At 43.7% G+C, this 27,436-nt stretch overlaps 1 protein-coding gene across 4 annotated transcripts in view; it reads right to left on the bottom strand.

The window, feature by feature from the left end:
• Window positions 1–6,076: 6,076 nt before the first annotated feature.
• Window positions 6,077–27,436, bottom strand: part of MCM9 (minichromosome maintenance 9 homologous recombination repair factor) — a 95,730-nt gene continuing 74,370 nt past the window's right edge. For 3 of the 4 annotated variants that reach the window (XM_055535058.1, XM_055535060.1, XM_055535059.1), the window contains 5 exons: window positions 16,774–16,976; window positions 15,988–16,191; window positions 14,609–14,691; window positions 13,989–14,134; window positions 6,077–9,455 (listed from right to left, as the gene is read on the bottom strand). In XM_055535058.1, the coding sequence (XP_055391033.1) occupies window positions 7,994–9,455; window positions 13,989–14,134; window positions 14,609–14,691; window positions 15,988–16,191; window positions 16,774–16,976 (2,098 nt within the window). In that variant the 3' untranslated portion in view covers window positions 6,077–7,993. Of the gene's footprint in view, window positions 9,456–10,653; window positions 12,409–13,988; window positions 14,135–14,608; window positions 14,692–15,987; window positions 16,192–16,773; window positions 16,977–27,436 lie in introns of those variants that run through there. The other variant, XM_055535061.1, reaches the window with a different exon arrangement.

Genomic DNA, 27,436 nt, shown 5'->3' with positions numbered 1-27,436 from the left:
TGGCCCCCTGGCTGTGCAGCTGCCTGCAGTGTTCCTGCACTGACTTAGGTGCTGAACCAGGGTTGAGGCATGGAGGAGTCCCCTGCCTTGGATATGGAGCAGCTGCCCAGGTCTGCTGGTTGAGGAAAGGGACCTGCCCTCAGCTCAGCACTGCAGCCCTGGATCACCGCCCATTTAGAAGAGGGCTGCTGCTGCTGCTAAGTCGCTTTAGTTGTGTCCAACTCTGTGCGACCCCACAGATGGCAGCCCATCAGGCTCCCCCGTCCCTGGGATTCTCCAGGCAAGAACACTGGAGTGGGTTGCCATGTCCTTCTCCAGTGCCTGAAAGTGAAAAGTAAAAGTGAAGTCGCTCAGTCATGTCCGACTCTAGTGACCCCATGGACTGCAGCCTACCAGGTTCCTCCGTCCATGGGATTTTCCAGGCAAGAGTACTGGAGTGGGGTGCCATTGCCTTCTCCAAGAAGAGGGCTGCCCACACTCTTTTTTCTGAAAGCACGTGATGACTAAATGGGAAATGAACTAGACCCTTATGACTTTGGCCTTTCCCTGACACAGTCACATTTCTTTTGGGAGCAGTCATGATACAGTTGATGGGGCACAGATTTTGAAATCCAACAGTTACTCCTCCAGAAGCCATTTGTTGGCTGTGTGACCCTGAAAAATTAACACAGTCCCTCTGATCGTGCCCATCTATAAACAGGGTTAATGATAGGGTCTACCCTCATTGGAATGTAAGCTGCATGAAGGCAGGGGTTTGTGTTTGTTTTACTTACTGATGTACTCTCAGTCCTAGAAGAGTTCCTGGCACATAGTTGATGCTCAATAAATATTTGTTGAATGCGACATTTAAGACATCTGAGGGAAGGATGGCCATTTGTCTATACTCCCCCATCTCTCTCTCTCTCTTCCGTTCCCAGTGCTTCTCAGTTACTGTTGACCAGACACAAAAGGCTACTTCTCCTCCAAGCCAAGAGACTTGGAGGGAGCTATGTGCCACGTGGGGAAAGCCCAGAGCTCCTGGCAGCGTTGACTACATCCTGTTTCAGCATCATGTGCAAACACACTGCCATCTGGGCCACACCTGGAAGGCGGTCCCTCCATGTGCTAACATCAACCTTAACGCTCCCCTCGGGATAATCATCCGTCTCAAGGACACAAAAAACAGGGGAGGAGAGCAGCCTGCTGACCTTTACACTCTCCACTCGGCATCAAGGTTTGCCATTTCCCTTTTGGCCCTGGAATAATTGAAATAGATAATACTTGGAAGTTGCCAGAATATCCACATATCCATGTTGGTTCCTTGGACTGTGAATAAAAAGTGGGGAAGAGGACTTCCCGGGAGGTCTAGTGGAGAAGAATCCCTCTTGCAATGCAGGGGCCACAGGTTTGATCCCTGATCGGGGAAGATCTCACGTGCCACAGAGCAACTAAGCCTGTGTGCCACAACTACTGAGCCTCCAGAGCCCTTGCTGCTGCTGCTGCTGCTAAGTCGCTTCAGTCGTGTCCAACTCTGTGCGACCCCAGAGATGGCAGCCCACCAGGCTCCCCCGCCCCTGGGATTCTCCAGGCAAGAATATGGGAGTGGGTTGCCATTTCCTTCTCCAATGCATGAAGGTGAAATGTGAAAGTGAAGTCGCTCAGTCGTGTCCGACTCCCAGCGACCCCATGGACTGCAGCCCACCAGGCTCCTCCGTCCATGGGATTTTCCAGGCAAGAGTACTGGAGTGGGGTGCCATTGCCTTCTCCGCCAGAGCCCATAAACCACAGCTGTTTAAGCCCGGGTGCCTAGAGCCAGTGCTCTGCAACAAGAGAAGCCACCGTATCGAGACAGTAGCCCTCGTTCACTGCAACTAGAGAAAAGCCTGCACGCGGCAGCAAAGACTCAGCACGGCCAAAAATAAAAAATAATTTTTTTAGAAGTGGGGAAGGGTAAGTGCGAGTCTCTGGCGCTGCTCCTCTACTTTCCCTCTAAGCCAGACTGCAAATTACAACCAGCCTGAGGCAACAGCAGAAACTAGAAGGCAACGGCAAGCCACTCCAGTGTTCTTGCCTGGAGACCCAGGGACGGGGGAGCCTGGTGGGCTGCTGTCTATGGGGTCGCACAGAGTCAGACGCGACTGAAGCGACTTAGCAGCAGCAGCAGCAGCAACCCTGAAGACCTAAAGGAAGCAGAGTGGCGATCCCTGTTAATTTCCATCTCATTCATCAGTCTGGCCTCTACAAAAAATGAGGTCCGGGAAGATGTCAGCAGAGTCCCCCAAGTCCATCAGCCTTGGGGTAGCTGTTGTGCCAGCTCTGGTACAAGCCACAGACGCCCCCCACCCCCACCCGCCCAACAGCTGGTCTGGAGGTAACAAATGATACTCACGCTCTTTCTCCTCTCCTCTCCACTCTTGATTTCCCTCCCCCGAGGTTAGCACCTGTGGACAGTAAACGAAATGAGTAAATGTTACACTATGTTAGAGGATAAAAATGCTATGGAAAAATTAAGTAAGGGGAAGAATGTTTTTGCCATGTAAACAGGTAGGCTTCACTGACGTGGCATTTGAGCAGAATCCTGAATGAAGTGAGGGGAGTTCCTTCAGAAAAAAAAGCACTCTACAGATAGAGGAGCAAGTGAAAAAGCCCCAGGGCCGCTTCAGGTCTGGAAAATTATAGGAACCAGCAAGGTCAATGTTTGAATGTCAAAAGGGTAGCAAGTGGCCAGGTGTGCAGGGCCTTAGAGATCATTATTCTATTATAAAGAGTTTGGCTTTTATTCGGGATGAAATGGGAGCTGCTGCAGGGTTTGAGGTAAGAAGTAATAGTATCTGACAGGTTCAGTCTGGTTGCTGCACTGAGAATAGCCTGTAGGGAGGCAGAGCAGCAGAGAAAGTGACTTGGACTGGTGTGACTGCAGCAAATGTGGTGAGAAGTGTCGATTTTGATATATATTTTTTCAGTGGATTGCATAGGATTTGCTAACAGATGTGGCATGAGGTGCAAGAGAAAGTAAATTGTCAAGGATGACTCAAGTTTTTGGCCTAAGCAACTGGAAGGATGGAATCTCTAGTTTACCAAGATGGATAAATCTGGGGAATGACCAAATATGACGGGGACAAGATCAGGAGTATTATTTGAACTCTGTTGAGGTGGACATACACTGACCAGGAGTTGGATAGAGGAGTCTGGAGTTCAGGGAAGGAATCACTGGCTAATCGATAGGCTTGGGGAGCCCTAAGATTCAATGAGGATAACAAGGGGTGGGGTGCAGATAGAAAAGAGCATTAAAAGTCTGAGTGAAAAGGAGAAACTAGGTAAGGAGCAGAAAACTGAGGAGACCAGAAGAGGTTAGCAAGGAAAACCACAGGCATGTGATGTCCTGGAGGCCAAGCGACAAAGGATTTCAGGGAGGGGAGAGTCAGCTATGCCAAATCAAGTGAGATACCTGCTGCTTAGTGACCATTCAGTCCAAGAACCCAATTCACCAGATTCCCAATTTTGCTGTGCAACCAGTCTCCTTGATGTATCAGCAGGCACTGAAAAGTTAGATCTGAAATACTAAGCAGGCTTTCAACACAGGTTTATTACTGAAGTCTTAAAACAAGTTTGTCCTCATACAAACGTGTGCCTGATGCAAATACTTGCTTTCTGGTGGTTCATTCAGTTGACTTAAGGTGCCAACCAAACATGAAGTTGTTGTTGTTCAGTAGCTCAGTTGCGTACAATTCTTTGCAACCCAATGGGCCACAGACCTCCAGGCTCCTCTGTCCATGGGATTCTCCAGGCGAGGATATTGGAGTGGTAATATTGCCCAATATTGCTAGGATATTGGAGTGGGATATTGCCATGCCCTCCTCCAGGGGATCTTCCTGACCCAGGGATTGAACCTGCAACTCTTATGTCTCCTGCATTGGCAGGTGGGTTCTTCATGATTAGCACCATCAGGTAAGAACAACACATTAAAAAGAGTGGCCCAAAAAGCGTTCACATTCACAAGATAAATGACTTACACCCAACTCCTTGTGAGATCAGGCCGAGTGTGTATATCCTATTTTTCTTCTTGGTCGATATCGTGCATCTGGGTATTTACATAGACACATGAACTATTTATTAATACTTGAGGTTTTTCTGTCAAGTTCACTTTTACAAACATTACTTTTAGATGCATTTTTAAGCCTTTAAGAGGGAAGAAGGACAGTGGAACTGATGTAAGAACAAGAGAAGAATGTGTCATGGGGGACAGTTATCACAGCTTCCTGTGTGTGTCCCCAGAGCACAGTGAAGGGAATGAGTGGGGGTAACGCTCCCCAGTACACCTGGTGGGGGGGGGGGGTCTTCACCACTTGCAAGATGGGACCTAGACAGTGAGACCTCTACCAGAGAGACAGCACCAATGTGAGCCAGTAGTCGTCTTTCACCCTTCTTGAATGTTAACAATATGGAAAGCAGACACGGAAAATGTAATTCTCAACTCTGAGGAGTACGCACTGGCCTTGCCTTCCACATTTGGAGTTTTTTACATTTGAAACTAGGGTGTCTGACAGGCTGCATCTGACAGGTCAGCCTGGTCCCAGGTAGTCCCTATAGACTTAGACCTCTGGGGTCAGTAGGTTTTGAACACCCGAATGCTGTGTGTGGATTGGCTGAAGTGAGCTTGAGGGATCTTCCTTGCGGCTGACCTAAGACTCTTCTCTAGAATTGGTCTTCCAGCAATTCCACCAGCATCTTGGCACTAGAAGGCAGAGAAATCAAATACAGTAAACACATAAAGATGTGTGTGTGGTTCAGTCGCTTCAGCCGTGTCCGACTCTTTGTGACCCTGCGGACTGTAGCCTTCCAGGCCCCTCTGTCCATGGGATTTCCCAGGCAAGAAATACTGGAGTGGGTTGCCATGTCTTTCTCCAGATCTTCCCAATCCAGGGAATGAACTGGTGTCTCCTGCATCTCCTGCACTGCAGGCAGGTTCTTTACCGCTGAGCCACCTGGGAAGCCCCAAAGAATATGTAGGTTTGTCAGAATTAACATTTGACAATCAAGAGTACATCTCTATTATTAAGGTTTTGCTATATCTTCAAAAAAGTGTAATGTTTGGTTGAATTAAGCCAAAGAATTAAAGATATCAGAATAATATGCTTGTTTTGTCTGTATTTCTAAGAAATGCTAAAAATTATAATAATGAAGTCCCTATTATAAATCTTAGAATACCACATATACACTGAAAAGTGAATCTTTAATATGTCAGAAAACTCATTCCTTTTATATAGTTATAATAGAATTAAGATTCTGGGTTAGTCCTCTCATAAAGAAAATTAGGTACAGTTTTATTATGTTTAAATAATTTTATATTATTAAAAATCTTTCTAAAGAGTCCACTGGCCTGAAAAAAAAAAATATAGCCTGACATGCTGATCAGAAATAAAGGTTATTTTTACACTTTCCTTTATTTCCTTTATTGACTACAAATATGATTTTTGAGACTGTACGTATTTCCCCGGAGACACCTATGTTTTTCCTTGGTACACACATTAAATACCATATAAGAAAAAATACCATAGTTGTCGTGAAATCACACAGCATAAAAGAAGGAGAACACAGCAGGATAAAACACGGCCCCGGGACGCTAAACATTTTCAGCTCTGAAACTAAAGGACTGCAGAGCAGTGGTAGTACTGCCCTCCCCATGCAGCCCTGAAGCCCGGGGTTCCGCATTTAATATCACTGGTCTCTAAGGAATAGTGCCTTGGGGCAGCAGATGCTATGAGCTGAGGTAGGAAAAGAACTCAAATGGGTCTGGAACATGCTGTTCTTTTCAAATAGCATAGACGCTTTTAGGAAAGTCAGAGTCCTAAAAGGACCTCAGTGTCAAAATACAGGGACTTCCCATTGACCAAGTTGTGAAGGTCATAACACAAAAGTCAGATGTGACAGAGGCTGATTTTTGAATAAGTAGGGGAGCATTCATATTGAGTAGTTTATTTTTTAATAATTGTATCTGTTTGTAATATTTACATATATAGTTCCTACTTTCTGCGTAAGCACTGAAGAATAAACAATGGAACTTGTAACTTGAGCAAATGATCCCGGCAGAGGAAGGTGCTGAAAAGAAGCAGGTGGATTTATTAGCACAATTAGAGGACATATGGTGAGTACAGATAATAATCAGGCAGAAGATGGCATAGATGGTCAAATACAGTAACTAAGGAAGACAGACAATTCCACACTGCCTTTTAAAATAAGAATTACTGTGTCCTGAAGAGACAAGTTAACTATATGAAACTAAGTGCTCTAGAATCAAGACAGAAATGAAGCCTCTAGCATACAACCACATTAAATGACAAAAACAGATCAAAATACCCTAAAGGCAAATCAATAGGTTAGGTACTATCAGTCATGTCCAGCTTAATACATCATTACTGCAAGAGATACCAAGTCTCAAAGACAAAAATTTATAAGAAAGGGACTTAGAAGTTTACCAAGAAAAAAACAAGTCAGCTCATCATTATGGCTCGGGTTTGAATTGCCCTGTTTTCACAATCAGATCATGTCCTGGCTAAGAATCAACCGCTTAACAACCCAGATCCTTTCTTTTTCCTTTAGTTCTAGTAAGAATGCTAAAGCCCAAAGAAGTACTAATAGAGAGAGATGAGGAATATATCACATTAAGAATCATACTACACTAGGAAGTCAGTAAAAGTACAGAAATAAAAAATTACCTAAACGCTAGTCTTGATGTTTTAGGACAGGTTTAAGTGAATGTGCAACAACAACTTTTATAATCACTGCTTAGGTATGTCTTTTATCAGCTGCTTAAGTTGTCTGATGATCTCAAAAGACTCACCCATACTAAATTTGTAATCATTGTTTAAAATCTTTCAGAAAATTTAATTAGTCTATTTTGGAATTAATATTTAAATGCTCAAGAAAAATTGAGATTCTTAAATTTTTTTCTGTATGAATTCAATGAAATGATCATTAAACTAAGTACATACAGCTTTCAGTATTCCTCATGCTTAAAGTCCCTCAGACAATGAAAGAATCTATTATCATTTTCCAAATTCAAACTCCAGGACAGAAAGTTTGTAATTTTGGAATCCTTGCTAGAATCTAAAGGAAGAAGTTATTCTAAAAGCATTTAAGAAAAACAAAGCTTGAGTTGTCTGTTCCTACCAAACAGTTGTTGTTTGGGTTTAAAGACAAATGAATCATAACTTAGTAGGAATCATGTTTCCATATTAACCACTTGGATGGGTGCCATGATATATGACTGAGATTACCATACACCCTCTTCTTCCAACCACAGGATTTAAATTGTGTTGAAGGTAAGTCCCCAAGACATAAAAAAGAATCTGAAGCATAAATTATTGGCTCAAGAGAGAAAGGAAAACTCAGGTCAATATCCCAAGAAAGCGTCTCTTTGACCAGCTGCCAGATCTTTAAGTCTACCATGGAATTGTGAGAAGGGCTCTTGGAGAAACAAAAGCTTTAATAATATTTAATATGACACATGAGAATAAACATAAAAAAATTCAGAAAAATCACATGATTCTCACAAATCATAATAATATTTACCATACTCAGCACATCTTGGGTGAAAAACAAATAAAACAACAGAAAAAGAGTTCATCTGACTTGTTAGCTTTATGAGCGTTACCTTCGTGGCCTTTGTTCCTGAGGGAATGAAAGAAGGGGTCTCAGGAAAACCCACCCCCTTAAAAAAAATATATCAAACCCAAACAAAACAAACCGAAACATTTTAGGAATACAAGTACAATATTTGCAAAATCAAGGCACAGTTGTTAATTAATGCAATTCATGTGCTGGTGTCACAGTGACCTACAACGATTGTACAGCTTTAAACGACATGAGGATAAACCTGAATTTACAAAACCTGATGGTGGGGGCGGGGGGTGGCATTCAGAATGGTGTCCACATCTGTAAATGCCACACTGATGTCCTGGAGGGGCTGGCTTTGGTGGGGGAGGGTGAAACTTGACCAGAAAGCTTTTCATGATTACGGCTTTTTTCTCATTTCCTCATCCCAATCAAAATCTAATGGTTCGTCATCTAGTTCTGGTAAAGTGAAGAGAGATGTTTTGGAAAGACTTAGTTTCTCGGTGGATGTGTCCAGCTGAAAAGTCTTCCTCTTCCTGCCAAGCGCTGTAGCTGTGGCCACACAGCTGCGGCCACCCTCACTCGGGTTCTTACTTTGAGGAGGAGGAGGGGATTCTGATTTGGATTCAGAGGGGGAAGTAAAGGAGAAGTTTGCCAATTTGGCTAACGTGCAAGCATGAACCTTGCTGCTTTTATTACTGCACGAAACCTCTTCCTTTCTGACTCTTTCACTAGCAAGACAGAAACGCCCCGTGTCGTTACCAAGCTCTAACTCAGGCTGGACAGTTCCCTTTGCAGGGGCGCGTTCCCTCTTCTCTTCTGGTCTGTCTTTGTAGGGTGGCTGTGGTGATACCCCCCTTGTCTCATCCTGCGGCTGAGCCGAGCTTCTAATTCTGGAGGCCAGCTTTTCTGGGCCCTTCCCAGGCAGAGCTGCTCCTCTTTTTGCTCTGCGCTGGGGATTTTCAGGACTCTGAACTACTGGTTTACTGGTGCCAGGAGACACAGGGCCACGGTCTTCAGGGGAATGGGTCAGTTTTGACTTCTGTTTGAAAGTGAATTTTGCCAATTTGGCCACAGGGGCACCCAGACTCTCAACACTTTCCTGGTGGGGCTCTTGCGCCTGAGCGTGCGACTTCTGTCTCTTTCTTTTGGGAGTTTCCAGCGCGCTCTCCGGGCTCTGGATAGGAGTGGGCTGAGGATGAGTAGGGCTTGTGGGTTGCAAGGGCGGCCTGGTGGGATTCCTGCACAACTCCTGGGCCCTCGCCTTGTGCAGCTTATGCAGTTTCCTGGGGACGTGATGAGTCAGCATTGAGTCGGGTTCATCGGCAGATATGGCCGCTTCAGAAACCGTGGCAGCCTTTCTTGGCCTTTCACCCTCACGGTTGTCTGGCCTCAATGGAGCTTCTGTCTCTCCTGCTGCTGGAAGTGGTTCAGTCTCCAATTTGCTCCTTTGGCCTGCCTCCCTATCCTCCTTACCCTGAGATCTGTTGTTGCAGGTTTTCAAAGCCATTGCCCCCCTACTTGTTTTGGGACTAGGAGACACAGGAGCAGTGTTTTTAGGTTCAATCGGATGAGTTGCCACGGAATCAAACCAGTCCAAACTGTCATCCTGGCTATTTCTGTGCTCCTCTGAATGCTTTCCACTTGTTGGTCCTTTAGGCCCCAGATGGGAAGGGGGACCGAGAAGTGGGCTTCCCCCGAAACTGCCTCCAATAGAGAACCGATGCATGCTACAGTTTACTTCCTGCTGCGTCGATGTTCTGAAGTTTGATTCTTTCCGGGCATCACCTCCCAGGGATCCTGGAGTCGTCTCTGCTTCCACGGCCTGCGGCTGGCATTGGTCCACACTCCAATTCTGTAACCTGAAGCATACAAGGAAAATATGTATTGCTTTAATCTTTTCCTTTCTTTATTCTCTGAGATGCCATCTAAGGGTTTAAGTCCAACATAATTCCAGGATAATACCACATACCATCTCTTAGAGCAGCAGGAGGAAATTATCCTTTTTCACCAGGATAGAATACAAATGCTCTGATAATCATACTAATTTAACCTACAACTGTAGTAAAATAAAGAAAATGAAAGAGCAGGTTTGTCTATATTTTCAGATCTCTCTGAAAGTCTGTTTAATTCATCAGATTGTTGGAAGGTCAGTCTTTTCTCCTGTGTTAAATGTTCACCTACAAGACAGCCTGGTGGCTATGTGCGCAGTAGCTGACTACTGACCAAGAGAAGTGGCTCGAGCTATTTCGCAGCCAGTCTGCAGAGCTGAACCAAAGGGAAAGACTAGAGATTATGACCGCCTCAAACCTCTTTAATTAAATGAGGTACTGAATTTTAGTGCATCTAAAAAATGACCTTCCTCAAAGAGTAAAGAGACTACGATTCCTCTGTGCTTGGCACCCCCTGCCCCCTCCAGCAGTCACCCTCGTGGCAGGCCTCCCCTAGGCAGCCATGACCTCTTTCCTGCCAAGCCCACACGTTTCAGCATCTGTTCTGGGCAGCCACTCTCCATCAGACTGATACAGAGTTGAAACCTACTGACCTGCTGAGAATGACGGAGTTGACCTTGTGACATTCGTCTTAAACCTTGGGCATATTAGAAACTGAAATAGTACCAGAGGACCAATTTTTAACAGGGATTACAGCAGCTTTTCAAAGACAGGTCCCTTAGAAAGCCCTTCCTAACAACCTAGAAACGCCTTTTCAGTATAAGGAACAATGTGACTCTGCTTCCATGCACTAAATCTGAAAAGAAACTACACCAAAAAGCTGATAAGTAAATTTTTCTAAAAATCATAGGTTATCATAGAAAAAGGAACAGAAGACATCAAAATTAAATGGATTTAAATTTCAATGTATTTAAATACATTAACACATTAATGATAGCTCTCTCTGGGAAATAAGATTGTGTGTGATTTTTTTTACCTTACTAATTCATTATTGTTACTTTCAAAATACTTATAAAGAATGTGTATTGGAACTTCCCTGGTGGTCCAGTGGCTAAAACTCTGTGCTCCCAAAGCAGGGAAGCTGGGTTCAATCCTTGGTCAGGGAACTAGATCTAATATGTCACAAGCAACTAAAAATCCTATATGCCGCAACTAAGACCTGGCACAGCCAAATAAATAAATAAAAAATAAACATTAAAGAAAGAAAAAAAGAATGTATTATTGCTTACAGCCAGGAAAAAAACACTAAAAATTTATTTTTTTAATTTGGGCTACAGTCACTCATAGTAGACTTGGGAACAACAATACAGAAAATCTGAATTCACTGTAATCACAGTCAGACCAAAAAAGATAAAAACAAGAACAAACCCAAATAGCTTTCAAAATTACTACCATCTAGTATACTTTCAGTATCAAATTGAGGTCAGGGATGCTCATAATTGTTAACACCCCACAACTTGAATAATTTACGGGAATTTTAAGGGTACTGCTATTTAAACTCTATACTTTACTATACCACCTAAAAGATATCTCCACACTCTGTTTTGAGATGGGTAAGGCAGCTGCCATTTGCGGCTGGCTGTCACTAGCAGAGGGGCTTCCCCAGTGGCTTGGTGGTAAAGAATCTGCCTGCAACGCAGGAGGCGCAGGAGATGCCCCTCTTTGCGGGCCACCTGGTTTTGTTGCTGTGAGGATCAGCTCGGGAATTCTTGCATTACAAGGAAACATCAGAAGGGAAAAAAAAATTTTTTTTAAGGCAGAATCCTATCTTTCAGACCATCACTTACTCTTTCTGTGTTTTCCTTCCTTCCCTCCAGGAGGGTCATCTTGAATCTGATAAGTCTAATTGCCCTTTTTCTATCATACAACACTGCTCTGAGACTCACAGTCCTTCCTTTCCTGAATCTGACATGTGTCAGGGGTACTCAAATGAGTTTCTGCTCACTCAAAATATAAGAATCCTCTCCAAATGCAAAGCCAGGCCCAGGACAGGACTGAAAAGGATTGGCTACCTCAAACCATAAAAGAACCAAAGGAAGAGTACTGACCTTAACACTACGCTCTCGATCATGAAAAGGCCAGGAGACCAGAAGATAAAGAGGCTGATTTTAGACAAAGTGCAAGTTTACTGGGTATCAGCAGGACAAAACCATCTCCCACTTTTCCCCAGAAAGCTGTGCTGGGGTTTTATAAATAGAGAACACTGCTGGATGAAGGGAGTGAGCAAAATAGGAGAGAAGTGCCAGGAAAAGAGTTCTCAAAGTTTTGCTTCAACAGCTAATCATCCCAATGTGCTCCCCAAATTCTCCCTGTGTAGCCGCTAGGCTCTCACATGCTCTCTATTCCCCAGCGCCCAGCTTTGAGATCAACACTGGTATGATTAACCCACTTGCTCGGGTCAATGATTAACCCACTCAGGTCAATGATTAACCCACTCGCGCCAGCAGGAAGAGGCCTGATGGACACACTTGCCATCCTTCACTCCCTCGACACAGGCACAGACTCAAAGTCGAGCTCTGTAACAGAAGCTCACGTATTTAGGGAGCATGCAGGGCTCAGATGATAAAGAATCTGCCCGCAATGTGGGAGACCTGGGTTCCATCCCTGGCTCGGGAAGATCCCCTGGAAGAGGGCATGGCAACCCACTTCAGTATTCTTGCCTGGAGAATCCCAGGGACAGAGGAGCCTGGCGGGTTGCAAAGAATCGGACATGACTGAGCGGCTCTTTCTTTCAAGCGTAAAAGTTCAGGCAAAAATTCTTGAGGTGATGCGTGTGACATGTTCCTTCCCACATGTCCACAGTAACAAGTCACTAGAAAAGGGGGTTTTGAAACACTGCTCCTGTCATTCCTGCGTTGTTCCCCTGTAGGATGAAAAACAGATTTACCTCTTTAACATAAAATGTCATTCTTACTGAGGAATTTTTTCAGTCTGGCTGTTGAATTGTAAATTTTTAAAAGTCACCGATTTGGGAGTGTGGTCGGGAAGGAAATCATGATGCTGAGGGAGGGTCAGGGCAGCTGTAACAGACCAGAAGGGCCTTTGCCGGGTGAAGCCAGCGCTGTGCTCTTCTCTCCACTTCCGGAACCTTCCCGGCATTCTGTCCCAGGCTGGCCTGACAGCAGTTTGTGCCTCAGTCTCGACCTGCAATTTTCTTCCACCTGGGTTATATAAAGACTGTGTGTGTTCTTAGTCACTTAGTTCTCAGCCTGTAGAATTCTCCAGGCAAGAATATAGGAGGGGGTTGCCATTCCCTTCTCTAGGGGATCTTCCTGACCCATTGTAGGCCAATTCTTTACCGTCTAAGCTACTAGGGAAGCTGCCATATAAAGACTAATGATCAAATTTTTATTATGCTTGCAGAAAAGCTTTAGACAATAAGAAGTGAAGTAAAATATTAATAAGCATGAAGACTCTCTATGCAAATACCCTTGCACATGTCCTCTCCTGGTGAGGACACATGATACAGCCAGATTATAAAGAACTTTGTGTCTGGGTCTGGCCTGGGATGAGAGAGACCACTCTCCTGGTGGCCAATTTCCTCTTCCTCAACATTAGTCCCAGCCACCTCTGGACAGCACTACCTCTTATACTGAGCCAAAGAAACAGAAGAGGGAAAAGCGGTGATAGTAAACAGGATGCAGCCATTCACCAAGGTTTCTCAATGGAAACTGCGTTGTATTGGGTGCAAACTGTAGGTGGCATACCTTGGTCCTTCTCGTTAATCAGGACCCAGTTGATTATACACAGTAAAGGACCAGTCCATGTTCTCCATAAGGCTCACTAGACCAGCCAGCCAAGGAAACACAGCTGTGGAAGGCGGTCCCCATAGAGGCTGCCATCAGTCCCCTCCTTTCCATATGTCTACACCACTTCTCCCATCAAGAGGTGGTGTCATGTCCCTTCACCTTGCATGTGGGCTGACCCTGTGACTTGCTCTGACCTGTAAAATATGGCAGAAGTGATGCCATGTCCGCTCTGGCCCAGCTCATGAAAGGCTAGTGGCTTCCACTTTTGCTTAGCTACTTGCATCCTAAGCTACCATCTCAGAATTCCTACTACCTTACAGTAGAGAGCTCCTGGCCAAGTAAGCCGCCCCAGCAAAGGCACCACATATGTGACAGAAGCTCCCTTCGAAGTTCCGATCCCAGCTGAGCTCCCAGCAAAATGCAGGTGTATGAGTGACCCCAGCTGGTACTATGTGGACCAGAAATAAACATCCCCTCTAAACGCCCCTGAATTTCTGACTCTCAGAAAGTAAGCACTAAAAGGGTACGGTGGGTTTTTTTTTTAAGCCACTGAGCTTTAATGGAGTAGATTATGTAGCACCAAGTAACTGAAATCTCCTACACAGATTTTCCACTTACTTTACACTTCTTTCGTTTCACTAAATGCCAAACAAGCATGTTCCATGACATGCCTTTCTTGGTTTTCTTTTCTCACCTTTCAAGTCTTCTCAGTTCTTCACTCAAGAGGTTGGGCAGCTCCAGCTTTTCCAGAATGAGTTCACACTGCCTCTGGTACTGCTGCAGAGGGTTTTCGGGAAAGGAAGTGTGGAGTGCATTCACACCTCCTAGCAGCGCACCTCCCTGACAGGATGAGAAAATGGAAAATACCAGGGAGAGTCACCAGGCCTCCATACAGGAAGTCCACGCTAGGGACCACTGATCCCAGGTGCTTAAGACCAACCCCTACACCCCCATCACGGTTCTCAGAGTCACCTGGGAGCCTGATTCAAATTCAGTAGTCCTCTTCCCCAATTCCCAGTCGCATGCATTGCTCTGGGAAGCCACACTGTCTCGAGTGGAACCATGAGCATCTCTCAGGTGCGTTGAGGAGAAGAAGGATTAAGACCCACTACTTTACACCAGTGGGTAAAACAATGCAGACTGTTTCCATGACAATTTTTTTCGCTTCTTTTAAATGGTTCCCTTTGGATAAATTTCCAGGAATGAATAGGTCTAAAATATGGCCATTTTTATAACTCCAGATATGTTATAAATTGTCTTTTTTAAACAATGCTTGCAATTACGGTTCAAATATCAGGGACAAGATATGCTTACCTGCATGGAGGACTCCATCACCGACACCACTGTAACAGCATCTTCCAGAGTCACTATAGCACGAAACATCAGGCGAGCATGAGCTAGGAAAGGTGCATTTGAAATGATGAGGAAATTATTTTTATGAATATCTGAGGTGACAAATGTAATACTCTCCTTGGTACCCCCTACTCCAAAACTGTATATTATTAATGTGCTTCTAATAACAAATACCTTTTACTAGAACAAGCACAGATGTCTAAGTTCAAGTAGCTTTAAGGTTCCTTCTCTAATAAGGGGCCTAATTCTTCTGCACAGCCCATGACAATTCTGTGTATTCACAGGAAAAAGTACTCTGGGCTCCAGCAAAGAAAGGGGCTATATAAGCATATAATTGATATTCAGTAACTGTTAATTCTTACTCTCTAATCTATTATAATCTAAACAAGACTAAAATTCATCTCTCATCTCCGGTACATCTCTTTATCTGTCAGCTTTTCAAAAGTATCAAACTTGCAAGCCTAAATCTTAGGTATTTCTTGCCTTAATATTAATTATAAATCCTTGAAAAAGTGAAGCAGTTTTGTTTTATGGAACTTTTTAGTTAAGCATATATCATATCATCATATCATACAGTTAACTCATGTGAAAAAAATTTTTTTAGGATTATTTAAGTAAGTGCTAAATGTAAAAGCCAGTATTAAGGGAAAAAAAGTCTGGGGGTGCACATTAGCTGTGAGTATGCACGCAAGTCTCATACGTTAGGGATGGGACAGAGGGCGGCATTGTTAATTCAACATTACTGTGTTAGTGGCGGCTATGAGTGGCAACTGGTGAGAAATCACCCAGGATGCCATACAGAAAACAGTTCCCAACAAAGGCGTATTCAAATAGAGACCATAGAGAAGGAAAACATACAGCAAACAAGACTTTTTAAATGAATGATGTCTGAAGTTACAGGAAGTTATGAGATGTCACAAAGATTCCTTTTCCTTAATGCCACTACATTCCACTCAACATCTATAATCCGTGTAGGTTTCATAGCTTCAAGCTTTTACTTTTTAAACAACTGTGAGCAAGCATCTCAGAGATCATCCTTACTCATCTCTGAATTCATGTTGCCAAGTCCCAAGCCTTGCTCACATTGTGTGTTTAGTCTCTTAGTCGTGTCAGACTCGGCGACTCCATGGACCGTAGACTGCCAGGCTCCTCTGTCCATGGAATTCTCCAGGCAAGAATACTGGAGTGAGTTGTCATTCCCTTCTCCAGGGGATTTTCCCAACCCAGGAATCGAACCCGGGTTTCCTGCATTGCAGGCGGATTCTTTACAGTTGGAGCCACCAGGAAAGCCCTAGCTCACAGTGAGCACCCAATAAAAGTATGTGTTGAGTGAAATTAACCTTCTGCTAGTCGTATCAAGCTCTCCAGCAGGCGGATGGTGGTCCGGGCAGCGTTCCGGGAGTCACTCTGCCTTTGCATCTGGTAGTACCGGAGCAGAACTTGATTACCCTCATCAGACAGTGTGGGCTGTAGTTTCCTAATGAGGCAGAAGTAGGATTTCATCTTTTCCATGCTCCAGAGCTTCTCTGATTTGCTTGGGTAACCTGTATATATCAAAGTATTGGGTCAGTAATTTCTAAGAACAGGCAAATATCTCATATTGAGAATTTTGATAAAGTTCCCGTACTCATTTTTAAAAGGATAACCTTCTGGTTTTCTGGCCACTGAAATCTAGACCTGTCTCTGCATATAGCTCTATAATAAATAGTCTTAGGCTCTAAGCTTAATAAAGGTAAGCTTCCTACAAAGGTTTAAATTATTCAGAATAATTCTGTTCTGCCATATACAGTAATAAATAGTACTTGGTAAGCCTAATTTTTTGACAAAAGATCCACATTTAGGATTCTGCTTTATAAATTCAGTCCAGTTTTCTTTGTGTATAGGACGTGAACCACGTGGTCATTATATACATAAAGTTGCCCCTTTTCACCACAAAGGACATACGGCAAGCAAAGGAAGACCCTTTTCCTTCTGTGCATTGTTCTAGGCTAGCTAACTAGGTTCACTGCTTTCTGTCTAAGCATCTCTCTATAGACTTGTAGGTGGGTATTTATTTGATTTTCCTCAAGGAAAATTTCATTTATGTCTACTCTGTCAATTTGAATGATTTGATCGCTTCCACATACCTTTGTTTTCTAAGATAAAAGAGGAAATGATACGGTCCCAGTCTTCATTCTTGGTATCAAGCAAAACGAGGATCAGGTCGAATCGACTTAAGAGTGGGCTGCTAAGGGCAATGTTCACTGACACAGACTCACGGGGGTCGTACTGGCCTTTGGGGTTAGTTGCTGCGAGGATGGTGGTCCTTGTGTTCAGTTTGCACACGAGGCTACCAAAAGAGAAGGTATAGTTCACTGACTGTTGAGATTCAAATGAAAAACAAGATTAAACTTACTAATAGAAAGGGGCTGCTCCTGTACCTTAAAAATCTAGAGACAAACATGTCAAAGAGAACGTGGAATGATACAAACACCAAGTTCAAATGAAGGACATATTTATACGAGCCTATCTTGAAGAGAAGTAAGTGCTCAACACACATTTCTTATGCCCTGACTCTGAGTAGACCCCTCTAAGAGGTACACAAAGTTAAACCATACATGGATACTGCTCTTAAGGAGCTTGCAATCCATTTGCTATAATGGTGAGACACGGTAGAATACAGTAAGTTCTAGAAGCATAAACTTCCCAGAGGAAATAAAGATGACATGTGTTCATCTACGTATATGGAAGAGACACGCAGAGAAACATTATGAAGTGGTTTCTGGGCAAGGCCTTTGTGGCACACGGACTTGTTCTGTGTGTTCACGTACTTGTTTCGGTTCTACAAGTGAAAGAAACAGGCAGGAGGGAAAGGAAAGGAAGGAGCAAGGGATGGAGGGGAGGAGGGATAGAAAAAGAAGAAATCAGGAAAACTGAAGGCTGATTAGCGTAGTGTTTTTGAGGTGCAACAGTGAAGGGAAGGCTAAAAAGGTTGGGGCATGGTGGGCTGGTTAGACGGGGAAGGACCTCAGATGGGACATGCTGGGGAGACAAGGCAGTGGCCGAGGAACAGGCACGCAAGTCAGGGCAGTGGCGGGGCAGATATGGAGATGACATAACTCAGAGGTTGTTTTTAAACTTGTTTATGATGGGCACGTCCTCAAAATAATAGGGCACATTCACTGACAGTAACAAGTATAGAATTCCTGCTCTGTAAACTTTGTCTGCTCTCTAGCGATGGTGGTTTTCAGTTGCAGTGCATAGCCCTGGGACTTCTGCAAACATGTGCTACATGTGTTAATCCTTGATCTATTTCCAGTTGGCTCCAGCAATGACCTCATGCCCAAGGACTGAAAAGTCTGAGAATCTGTATTTGTGGTAAGTGGCACAAGCAGACACAGAAGAGAACAACAAACAAGGCACTTTCACTGAAAACTAAATCCTCTTTTAAAAAAATCACTGATAGGGGAAAATTCTGAACACAGAGTCCACATCTTATTCATATACCAAGATGACTTTGTAAAGGCAGCTGTTTAGAACTCAGAATCAGTTTGCCATAAAACCAATGTAGTAAATGGTTCCTAACTAATCCCACAAAAAGCACATATAATCTAATACCGAAGAGGCTATTTGCACTTATCAGAAAAAAAGGAACACTGCTTCAATACTTCAATACAATACCAAACAAAATACAACTGTTTATGAAATAATTGCTTAAAAATGATTTTCTAAGAGATAAACTTGGTTGTTCTTCCTCTCTCTGATCAAGAGCTATTTACAAGTCATTTCCTGTGGGCAAAGGGCTGTACTGAGAATTGAGAAAGGTACATAGCTGGTCCCCGCCTTCGATTAGTTCACAACAGAACTGCTGGAGGACAGGGAGGCTCAACACGGCGCCCACCAGACAGGACGTGTGCAACGGACGCTGGTGGCAGTTATCTGCATTCGTGTCTGCAAAGAGAGAAGGACAATGGACAAGCAGAGACAGAAAGAAGGGGGTGAGTTATTCCTGAGGTAACTGGGAAAACATGCAAAGCAGCAGCTTTGGGAAGAGAGCTAAGGAAGATTTATATGTGAAGCAACAGTCTTCCTGGGGGGTGCAGCTTGTGGAGATTCGAGCAATGAAGGTAGAGGAGTAGTCAGGGGAAGAGGAGATGGTGTGGGACAGTAAGTCAGCCTGTGACCAGCAGCAAAGAGAAAGGTGGGGACAGCGCCAGGAGGGACAGAGCGGCCTTGGTCACTTGAAAGAGGAGAAGACAGTATGTAAGCCTGGTGGCTGCAAACCTGTGATACAAACATGACCCACATTACCACCTGAATGGGGCTTTAGAGAACAAAGATACTCACACAGCCTCATCCTAAGTGTCATGTGCACAGCAGCAGCTCACTACATTCTACTGAACGAGGACGCATGAATGAGTGTAAGGTAAGGGTCATTTCACCAACCCAGGATGAGCTCTACCCTCCTAATAACAAAAAGGTAGCTATCATATATGTAATGCCAAGCGCTGTGCCAGGCTTTATGTATACATGTTACCCCTGATCTTCACAACCACCTGAAAGGTAGATATTATCACCAACTTGGAAATACGGAAACTAGATGGTTTCAGATGGTAATAACGACGGTTAAGGTCACGAGCAGAGCAACAGAACTGCGATTCAAACCCAGGTCAGCTTCACTTCAAAACCCACACTCCTGTACCTCCAAACTGTTACCCTGATGCTGAAACGTTTTAAGCACTTCCTGTGGTTTAAAGATTGGGCCTGAGGTTTTAGGTATGCATTTCCTTGCCTTACTTCTTTCCTACTTAATTTGATCCCCCTTGAGGGCCCATGACCACTGTTACAGTGCTCATGCTGCCGGCCACATATTTAAATGCTCAATGAACATGTGCTGAATAAGGGATAAATCAAAAATCTTTATTTAGTTCAGTATTTCTCAAATTCAGAGTCATTTTATACTTACAGGCTTCACCAGATATAAAATAATCATGCTAAAGATTTTTTTTTTTCTGCACTAACTTCAAAGAGTGACAACATTCCAGTTTCTGAAAAACCTGCCTTTCCATTGTTTAATCCACATGCTTAAACTTTCCTACATAAATTACGTAAGTGATTTTTACCCTGGCAGGCCCTCCAGAAAGCACCCTTGTTTTGTGGCGGTCTTAATAGTCTCATCACATCTGTATGGTGATCCCCATCTTTGCTGACAGCTTTAATCACTACTTACAGGCTGGCACTTCCAAATTTAGCTCTGGCCGGTGGCAGTGGCTGCTCTGTGTGCAAACATGGTTTTCCTTTCTCCCTGGGGGTAGGGCAAGACTAAATTTCCCATCTTCCTTTACAGTTAAGTAGGGCTTCCCTGGTAGCTCAGTTGATAAAGAATCTGCCTGCAATGCGGGAGACCTGGGTTCAATCCCTTGGCTGGGAAGACCTCCTGGAGGAGGGCATGGCAACCCACTCCAGTATTCTTGACTGGAGAATCCCCATGGACAGAGGAGCCTGGTGAGCTACAGTCCATGGGGTCACAAAGAGTCATGACTAAGCACAGCACAGCAGAGCAGCACAGAGCTATAAAAATAAGTCCCGCCGGTGGAGTAGGGAGAGAACATATCTACTTCCAGGTCAGGTGCCTAAGAACCTTCCTGGGCAACCTTCCCTGCTTTTCTCCCTCTCTGCTGGTACAGGTGAGGATAAAAGGCCCTGGAGTCAGACAGCCACCCGAGGGACTACACGGAGCAGAGCACCCCACCTTTCACTCACATCACACTGTGACTAAAGTAAGAAACACTCCCTCTGGCGAAACACAGCAGGAAAGACATGAGCACAGGACAGAAGTGACCAGTTTTCAAGGAGTGATGAAAGAGAGTAGACGGCTCAGAAATCTGAGGCTTTGAAGGGCTGGAGAAAACAACTGCCTCTAGACCTCAGAGAGTAAAGGGGAAGACTGAAACAGGCTCTGAATGACAAAGGCCCAGTCAACTTTCTCAGCTGTAAAATGTGACCCTGATGAAGGGTGACGCCTTCAGCTTAGATGGCCTTTCTATCAAGTTGAATAAAAGTGGTACGGACACCCTCCAATGTTCACAGCATGCTATTCATAATAGCCAAGAGGAGGAAGCAATACAAGTGTCCATGGGTGACTAAATGGATGAAGAATACACACACTCATACCATGAAATATTATTTAGCCTAAAATAAAGGAAATCAAGGGCTTCCCTTGGGGCTCAGCTAGTAAAGAATCTGCCTGCAATGCGGGAGACCTGGGTTCAATCCCTGGGTTGGGAAGATGCCCTGGAGAAGGGAAAGGCTACCCACACCAGTATTCTGGCCTGGAGAATCCCATGGACTGTATAGTCCATGGTGTCACAAAGAGTTGGACACAACTGAGCAACTTTCACTTCACTTTACTCCAAAGGAAATCTTGCCACATAATACAATATGGATGAACCTTGAGGACATTATGCTAATTAATGTCACAAAAGACAGGTGTGGACCAGTCTTACCCTGGAGATGTGGTTCCCAAGCCTGGCTAGTCAGTGAGAATGCAGGTGGGTTCTAATAATACAGATTCCCAGGTCCCACCTCTGAGATTCTGACTGAGGACAGGTATGGGCTAGAAGACTGAAAATTAGCTCAGTGTGGACTGCTGCCATGGCTCTTCTACGACTGTTAGAATCACAGTGTACAATAAATGTCTACTTGTCTGTCTTGCTGCAAGGCTGTGAGCATCTTGAGAACAAAAGCCTTGTTTTCCTTTTCCTGGTATTAGTAGCAATCAGAGACCATATAACGCTTCTGAGCGGTCAAGACATGTTTACTGAGCAGAACAGTACACTGTCGTCTTGTTGTTTTTAAATTTCAGACTGCACTTCTACCCAGGTATGTGAGTGTAATTTAGTAGCAGCAAATATATAATTGCAATGTCGAATTTTTTCCCAAAATGTGTCCTCAGCCAATAGTGAGGGCATCTTCTATTATTTAAGAATCAGATACCCTGCCCTTGAGGAGACTGGAAAGAACCTAGAAAATACATGAAATGCTATCTTTACCAAATAATTATTTCGTTTAGCATTCTGCAGACCTAAAGCTCATCGCCAGGTGAAGCGCTCTCGCATGCCCTCACCCCGCCGTGCCGCCCTGTACTGCCATTTGCAGGTGCAGAGACGATGGGCACAATTCCAAAGGGTAGTAGATTAAAGTCCTGACGCCCCTTTTATCTCACACTGCACCCTCTTCTTCCTGGTCTCCTCTTCTACTTCATTTAGCAGCCAGGACAAAATGTAAGATGTTAAACTCCCAGACTTTAACAATGTTCTCAGATTTAAGTAGCATAAGCAGAGCACAATAAAACGACTGGTCTTTTCAACCACATATGGATTCAATCAAACTGATATTTTGGTTACTGACGCTGTAAGTTACATCTTAGTAGACATCCTGAGGGCCTGAGCATTTTTTTTCTATTCTGACTGCCCCTAACAAGCTTTTGTACTGAAAAATCATACTGACTGGTTCTCTCCCAGCCCCCAGTGCAGATGAATAGTGGGTGAGCGGCTTATGATACACCTCTGTAGGTATATGCCCACCACATGGAGAAACGTCAATCTCAACTCAAAAAACAGTTTGTGGAATTGGCACAGTTACATGGAACGATTAAGAATGTGATTCTTATTTTTTAGAAGAACTCTCCACCTCTGTGCAGTGTATATAAAGTCACACACACACACACACACACAACACATACATTTGCGAGATTCCCTGCAGCCTTGGCAGGGAGCTAGACATTCTGATTCTGAGGTTCAAAATACCCTTAAGAGAGATTAAAATTTGAATAGAAATTCCTTCACAAGTCAATCAGACTTTAGTCACTTAAGACATGAGAGAGACAACGACAGAGAGAAAACAAAAGCAGACCCATCCATGAGTTCCCAAAAAGGATGTAGCAAAGTATCAAATATCTCAGAGAACATCTTGGCATGGTCCCAGAGAATGGGCCCAGAACATTTGGATGATGATGGCTCAGTGAGGACTCCTACACTAGGGGACAAAAACCAGAGGATGAAAAGTCTTTGAGCTGGAGAGTAGTAAGGTGTTTCAAGAGTAAAATTCAGAGTATTCTTATTTTATTTTAGTTGAATACATGATTAAGTACTTCCTTTTCATACTTAACTCATCTTACCTGCTTACTGATGAATAGCTGGACATGCTTTATGTGTGTAGACACATTTTCTGAAAAGGTCCACACTTGGCAATTAACTGTATACCTTCTATCAGGAAGATTAATGGGCTTCTGATGAGGGAGAGTGAACTTAAGGCTCTGAAAACTTCTGGCCAAAAAATTAGATGAGCTACTATTGGAGGATGATCCAACTTTTTTTTTTTTAGTGTCAGTTTTTATTTATTTATTTATTTTTCATCTTGATTTTATTTTTTAACTTTACAATATTGTATTGGTTTTGCCATATATCAAAAGGAATCTGCCACAGGTATACATGTGTTCCCCATCCTGAACCCTCCTCCCTCTTCCCTCCCCATACCATCCCTCTGGGTGGTCCCAGAGCACCAGCCCCAAGCATCCAGTATCGTGCATCGAACCTGGACTGGCGACTCGTTTCATATATGATATTATACATATTTCAATGCTATTCTCCCAAATCATCCTACCCTCTCCCTCTCCCCCAGAGTCCAAAAGACTGTTCTATACATCAGTGTCTCTTTTGCTGTCTCGTATACAGGGTTATTGTTACCATCTTTCTAAATTCCATATATATGCGTTAGTATACTGTATTGGTGTTTTTCTTTCTGGCTTACTTCACTCTGTATAATAGGCTCCAGTTTCATCCACCTCATTAGAACTGATTCAAATGTGTTCTTTTTAATGGCTGAGTAATACTCCATTGTGTATATGTACCACAGCTTTCTTATCCATTCATCTGCTGATGGGCATCTAGGTTGCTTCCCTGTCCTGGCTATTATAAACAGTGCTGCGATGAACATCGGGGTACACGTGTCTCTATCCCTTCTGGTTTCCTCAGAGTGTATGCCCAGCAGTGGGACTGCTGGATCATAAGGCAGTTCTATTTCCAGTTTTTTAAGGAATCTCCAACTTTTTCATAAGTCATTGAGTGACCCAGAGCCAGTGCTATGAAAAATGAACACAAGCGCTAAAGTGGAACTTGAAGAGTGTTTTCCTTTATTCCTACCACCAAGGAGATGGCAGATGGACCGTGCTGACTGAGGGCGCTTAACCGCCAGCCCAAGAGCAGAGCCAACATGTGGCATATTCTTACACTTGTCTGTTAAGTGATACAACAGCTATTACAGTGATGTCAAAATAAAAGTTGAAAAAAAAAAAACACCTACAAGGACAACTTGAATGAGGAAGAAAGATCACATAATTGGTGGTAACTCTGATCTGGGGAGAAACTGTAAGAACTTCTACAAAATACATCCAGGCTTCCCTGGTGGCTCAGAGGTTAAAGCATCTGCCTCCAATGTAGGAGACCTGGGTTCAATCCCTGGGTCGGGAAGATCCCCTGGAGAAGGAAATGGTAACCCACTCCAGAATTCTTGCCTGGAGAATCCCATGGACGGAGAAGCCTGGTAGGCTACAGTCCACAGAGTCGCAAAGAGTCAGACACGACTGAGAGACTTCACTCACTCACTCTACAAAATAGAGAGTTTGACCAAGAGTTTACAACTCACTAGGTACTTGTGACTAAGTAATGTCTTTTAAAACCCTGCTATTCTTTTTGTCCATCTCTTTGAAATCCTCTGAGTTCAAGACTTTTCTCAAGAAGAGCCACCTCCTATTTAGATCTATACAAAAAAGATGACCTGGATAACCATAATGTTGTGATCACCCAGACATCCTGGAGTGCAAAGTCAAATGGGTCTTAGGAAGCATCACTATGAACAAAGCTAGTAGAGATGATAGAATTCCAGGTGAGTTATTTCAAACCCTAAAAGATGAAGTTGTGAAAGTGCTGCACTTAATATGCCAGCAAATTTAGAAAACTCAGCAGTGGCCACAGGACTTGAAAAGGTCAGTTTTCATTCCAATCCCAAAGAAGGGCAATGCCAAAGAATGTTCAAACTACTGCACAATTGTACTCATTTCACATGCTAGAAGGTAACACTCAAAATCCTTCAGGCTAGGCTTAAACAGTATGTGAACCAAGAACTTCCAGGTGTATAAGCTGGATTTAGAAAAGGCAGAGGAACCAGAGATCAAATTGCCAACATCCACTGAATCACAGAAAAAACAAGAGAATTCCAGAAAAACATCTACTTCTGCTTCATTGACTACACTAAAGCCTTTGACTTTGTGGATCACAACAAACTGTGGAAAATTCTGAAAGAGATGGGAATATCAGACCACCTTACCTGCCTCCTGAGAGACCAGTATGCAGGTCAAAAAGCAACAGAACCAGACATGGAACGAGAGACTTATTCAAAATTGGGAAAGGAATACGTCAAGGTTGTATATTGTCACCCTGCTTATTTAACTTATTTACAGAATACATCATGTGAAATGCCAGGTTGGATGAAGCACAAATCAGGACTGGAATCAAGATTGCCAGGAGAAATATCAATAACCTCAGATATGCAGATGACACCACCTTTATGGCAAAAAACAAAGAGGAACTAAAGAGTTCTTGATGAAGGTGAAAGAGGAGAGTAAAAAAGCTCACATAAAACTCAGCATTCAAAAACCTAAGATCATGGCATCTGGTCCCATCACTTCATGGCAAATATATGGGGAAAAAATGGAAACAGTGAGAGATTATTTTCTTGGGCTCCATAATCACTGCAGATGGTGACTGCAGCCATGAAATTAAAAGATGCTTGCTCCTTGGAAGAAAAGCTATGACAAACCTATACAGTGTATTAAAAAGCAGAGACATTACTTTGCCAAAATAAACTTTGGTCCATATAGTCAAAACTATGGTTTTTCCAGTAGTCATGTACAGATGTGAGAGCTGGACCATAAAGAAGGCTGAGTGCCTAAGAATTGATGCTTAAAACTGTGGTGTTGGAGAAGACTCTTGAGACTCCCTTGGACTGCAAGGAGATCCAACCAGTCAATCCTAAAGGAGATCAGTCCTGAATATTCAATGGAAGGACTGATGCTGAAGCTGAAGCTCCAATATTTGGGCCACCTGATGTGAAGAGCCAACTCATTGAAAAAGACTCTGATGGTAGGAAAGATTGAAGGCAGGAGGAGAAGTGGATGACAGTGGATGAGATGGTTGAATGGCATCAGTGACTCAATGGACATGTGTTTGAGCAAACTCTGGGAGATGGTGAAAGACAGGGAAACCTGGCGTGCTACAGTCCATGGGGTCACAAAGAGTCGGACACAACTGAACAGCTGAGCAACAACCTATTTAGATTGATTCACCAGGCTACTCTGGCTGCCTGTCTAAGCTATTGTTTCCCAGCACCAACAAATCTACTAGTACTTACAACTGATGCATGACTTATTTTTTGGTATCTTTCTTAAGTGATTCTTCTGTCCTCATTACAGTCCTGGACAGGCTAAGCACTGGAATGCCCACCAAGCACATAACTCCACAATCCCTTCTACAGAAACGGCCATACATGGACAACTGGCTGGACAGATATTGAGACCTGACCCAACAGTAGTCAAGCAATAAACTGGCCAGAGGCCTCTGAGCTGGTCTTGCACAAAGCTTCTGATAGGGATGATAACTGAGCCTAACTGAGCCTCTCTTGAGGTCCGTTTGAAATGGACATAAGAGGGAAAGCCAAACTACTAAAGAGAGGTGGAAAAGCCTAAAAAATGCACAAACGCACAAATAAATCAAAGACAGAGAAAGTAGACCTTATTGATAAATAATTAGCAAATAAGATACACAAAAACCAAAAACCCTGGAAGCTAGCTAAGGGAGAGAATACTACAAACTTCAACCTCCACGTAAACAGACATTATTTATGAATTTATGAAGTCGCTCAGTCTTGTCTGACTCTTTGTGACCCCATGGACTGTAGCCTACCGGCCCTTCCATCCATGGGATTTTCCAGGCAAGAATACTGGAGTGGGTTGCCATTGCCTTCTCCAGGGGAACTTCTTGACCCAGGGATCGAACCCGGGTCTCCCACATTGTAGGCAGACGCTTTACCGTCTGAGCCACAAGGGAGGCCCAAACAGACATTAGAAACCAGCAAAGCTAATCTAGAGCCCACACTGGAATAGGAAGATCAGTGGAGACTGAATGAAAAGGGGGAGAGGGCAATGGGTTCCTCATGATGGAGGAACACAGATAAAACCATCCTCACAAAAAGGGAGCCCCACAGAGTGGGGAATACTGAGAACAGGGCTTCAGACGTCATCAAAGCAGTGGCTCCTAGGGAATAGACAGAGGACCCTGAAAGATCCTGGGACCAGAGGAAGCAGGCCTAGAGGAGACGTAAGGGACAGGAATCCCTTGGAGTCTTGAAGGAGATAAGCTATAGATATTAAAGATCCTACAACACAAATGAGAAACAAAATCAGAAGACACATCAACCTACACACATCGCCCCTCGTAAACCTTAGGAAAAAAACTCCATTAAGTAAAATGGACTGAACTGAGGTTTCTCTGAACTAAAAACTAGTACACCATCCAAACCTCTGACTACCACCTTAATAGAGTAACTACTACAAATGATTTAGGAAAAGATGAGACATTTGAAATGAATTGGAGTAATATTTATATCAGATCAGATCAGATCAGTCGCTCAGTCATGTCTGACTCTTTGCGACCCCATGCATCGCAGCACGCCGGGCCTCCCTGTCCATCACCA

The sequence above is a fragment of the Bubalus kerabau genome, chromosome 9 (assembly GCF_029407905.1).
Source record: "Bubalus kerabau isolate K-KA32 ecotype Philippines breed swamp buffalo chromosome 9, PCC_UOA_SB_1v2, whole genome shotgun sequence".
NCBI lineage: Eukaryota > Metazoa > Chordata > Mammalia > Artiodactyla > Bovidae > Bubalus > Bubalus kerabau.
Note: the sequence above shows the minus strand (reverse complement) of the source record. Positions and strands in the feature narration are given on the sequence as shown.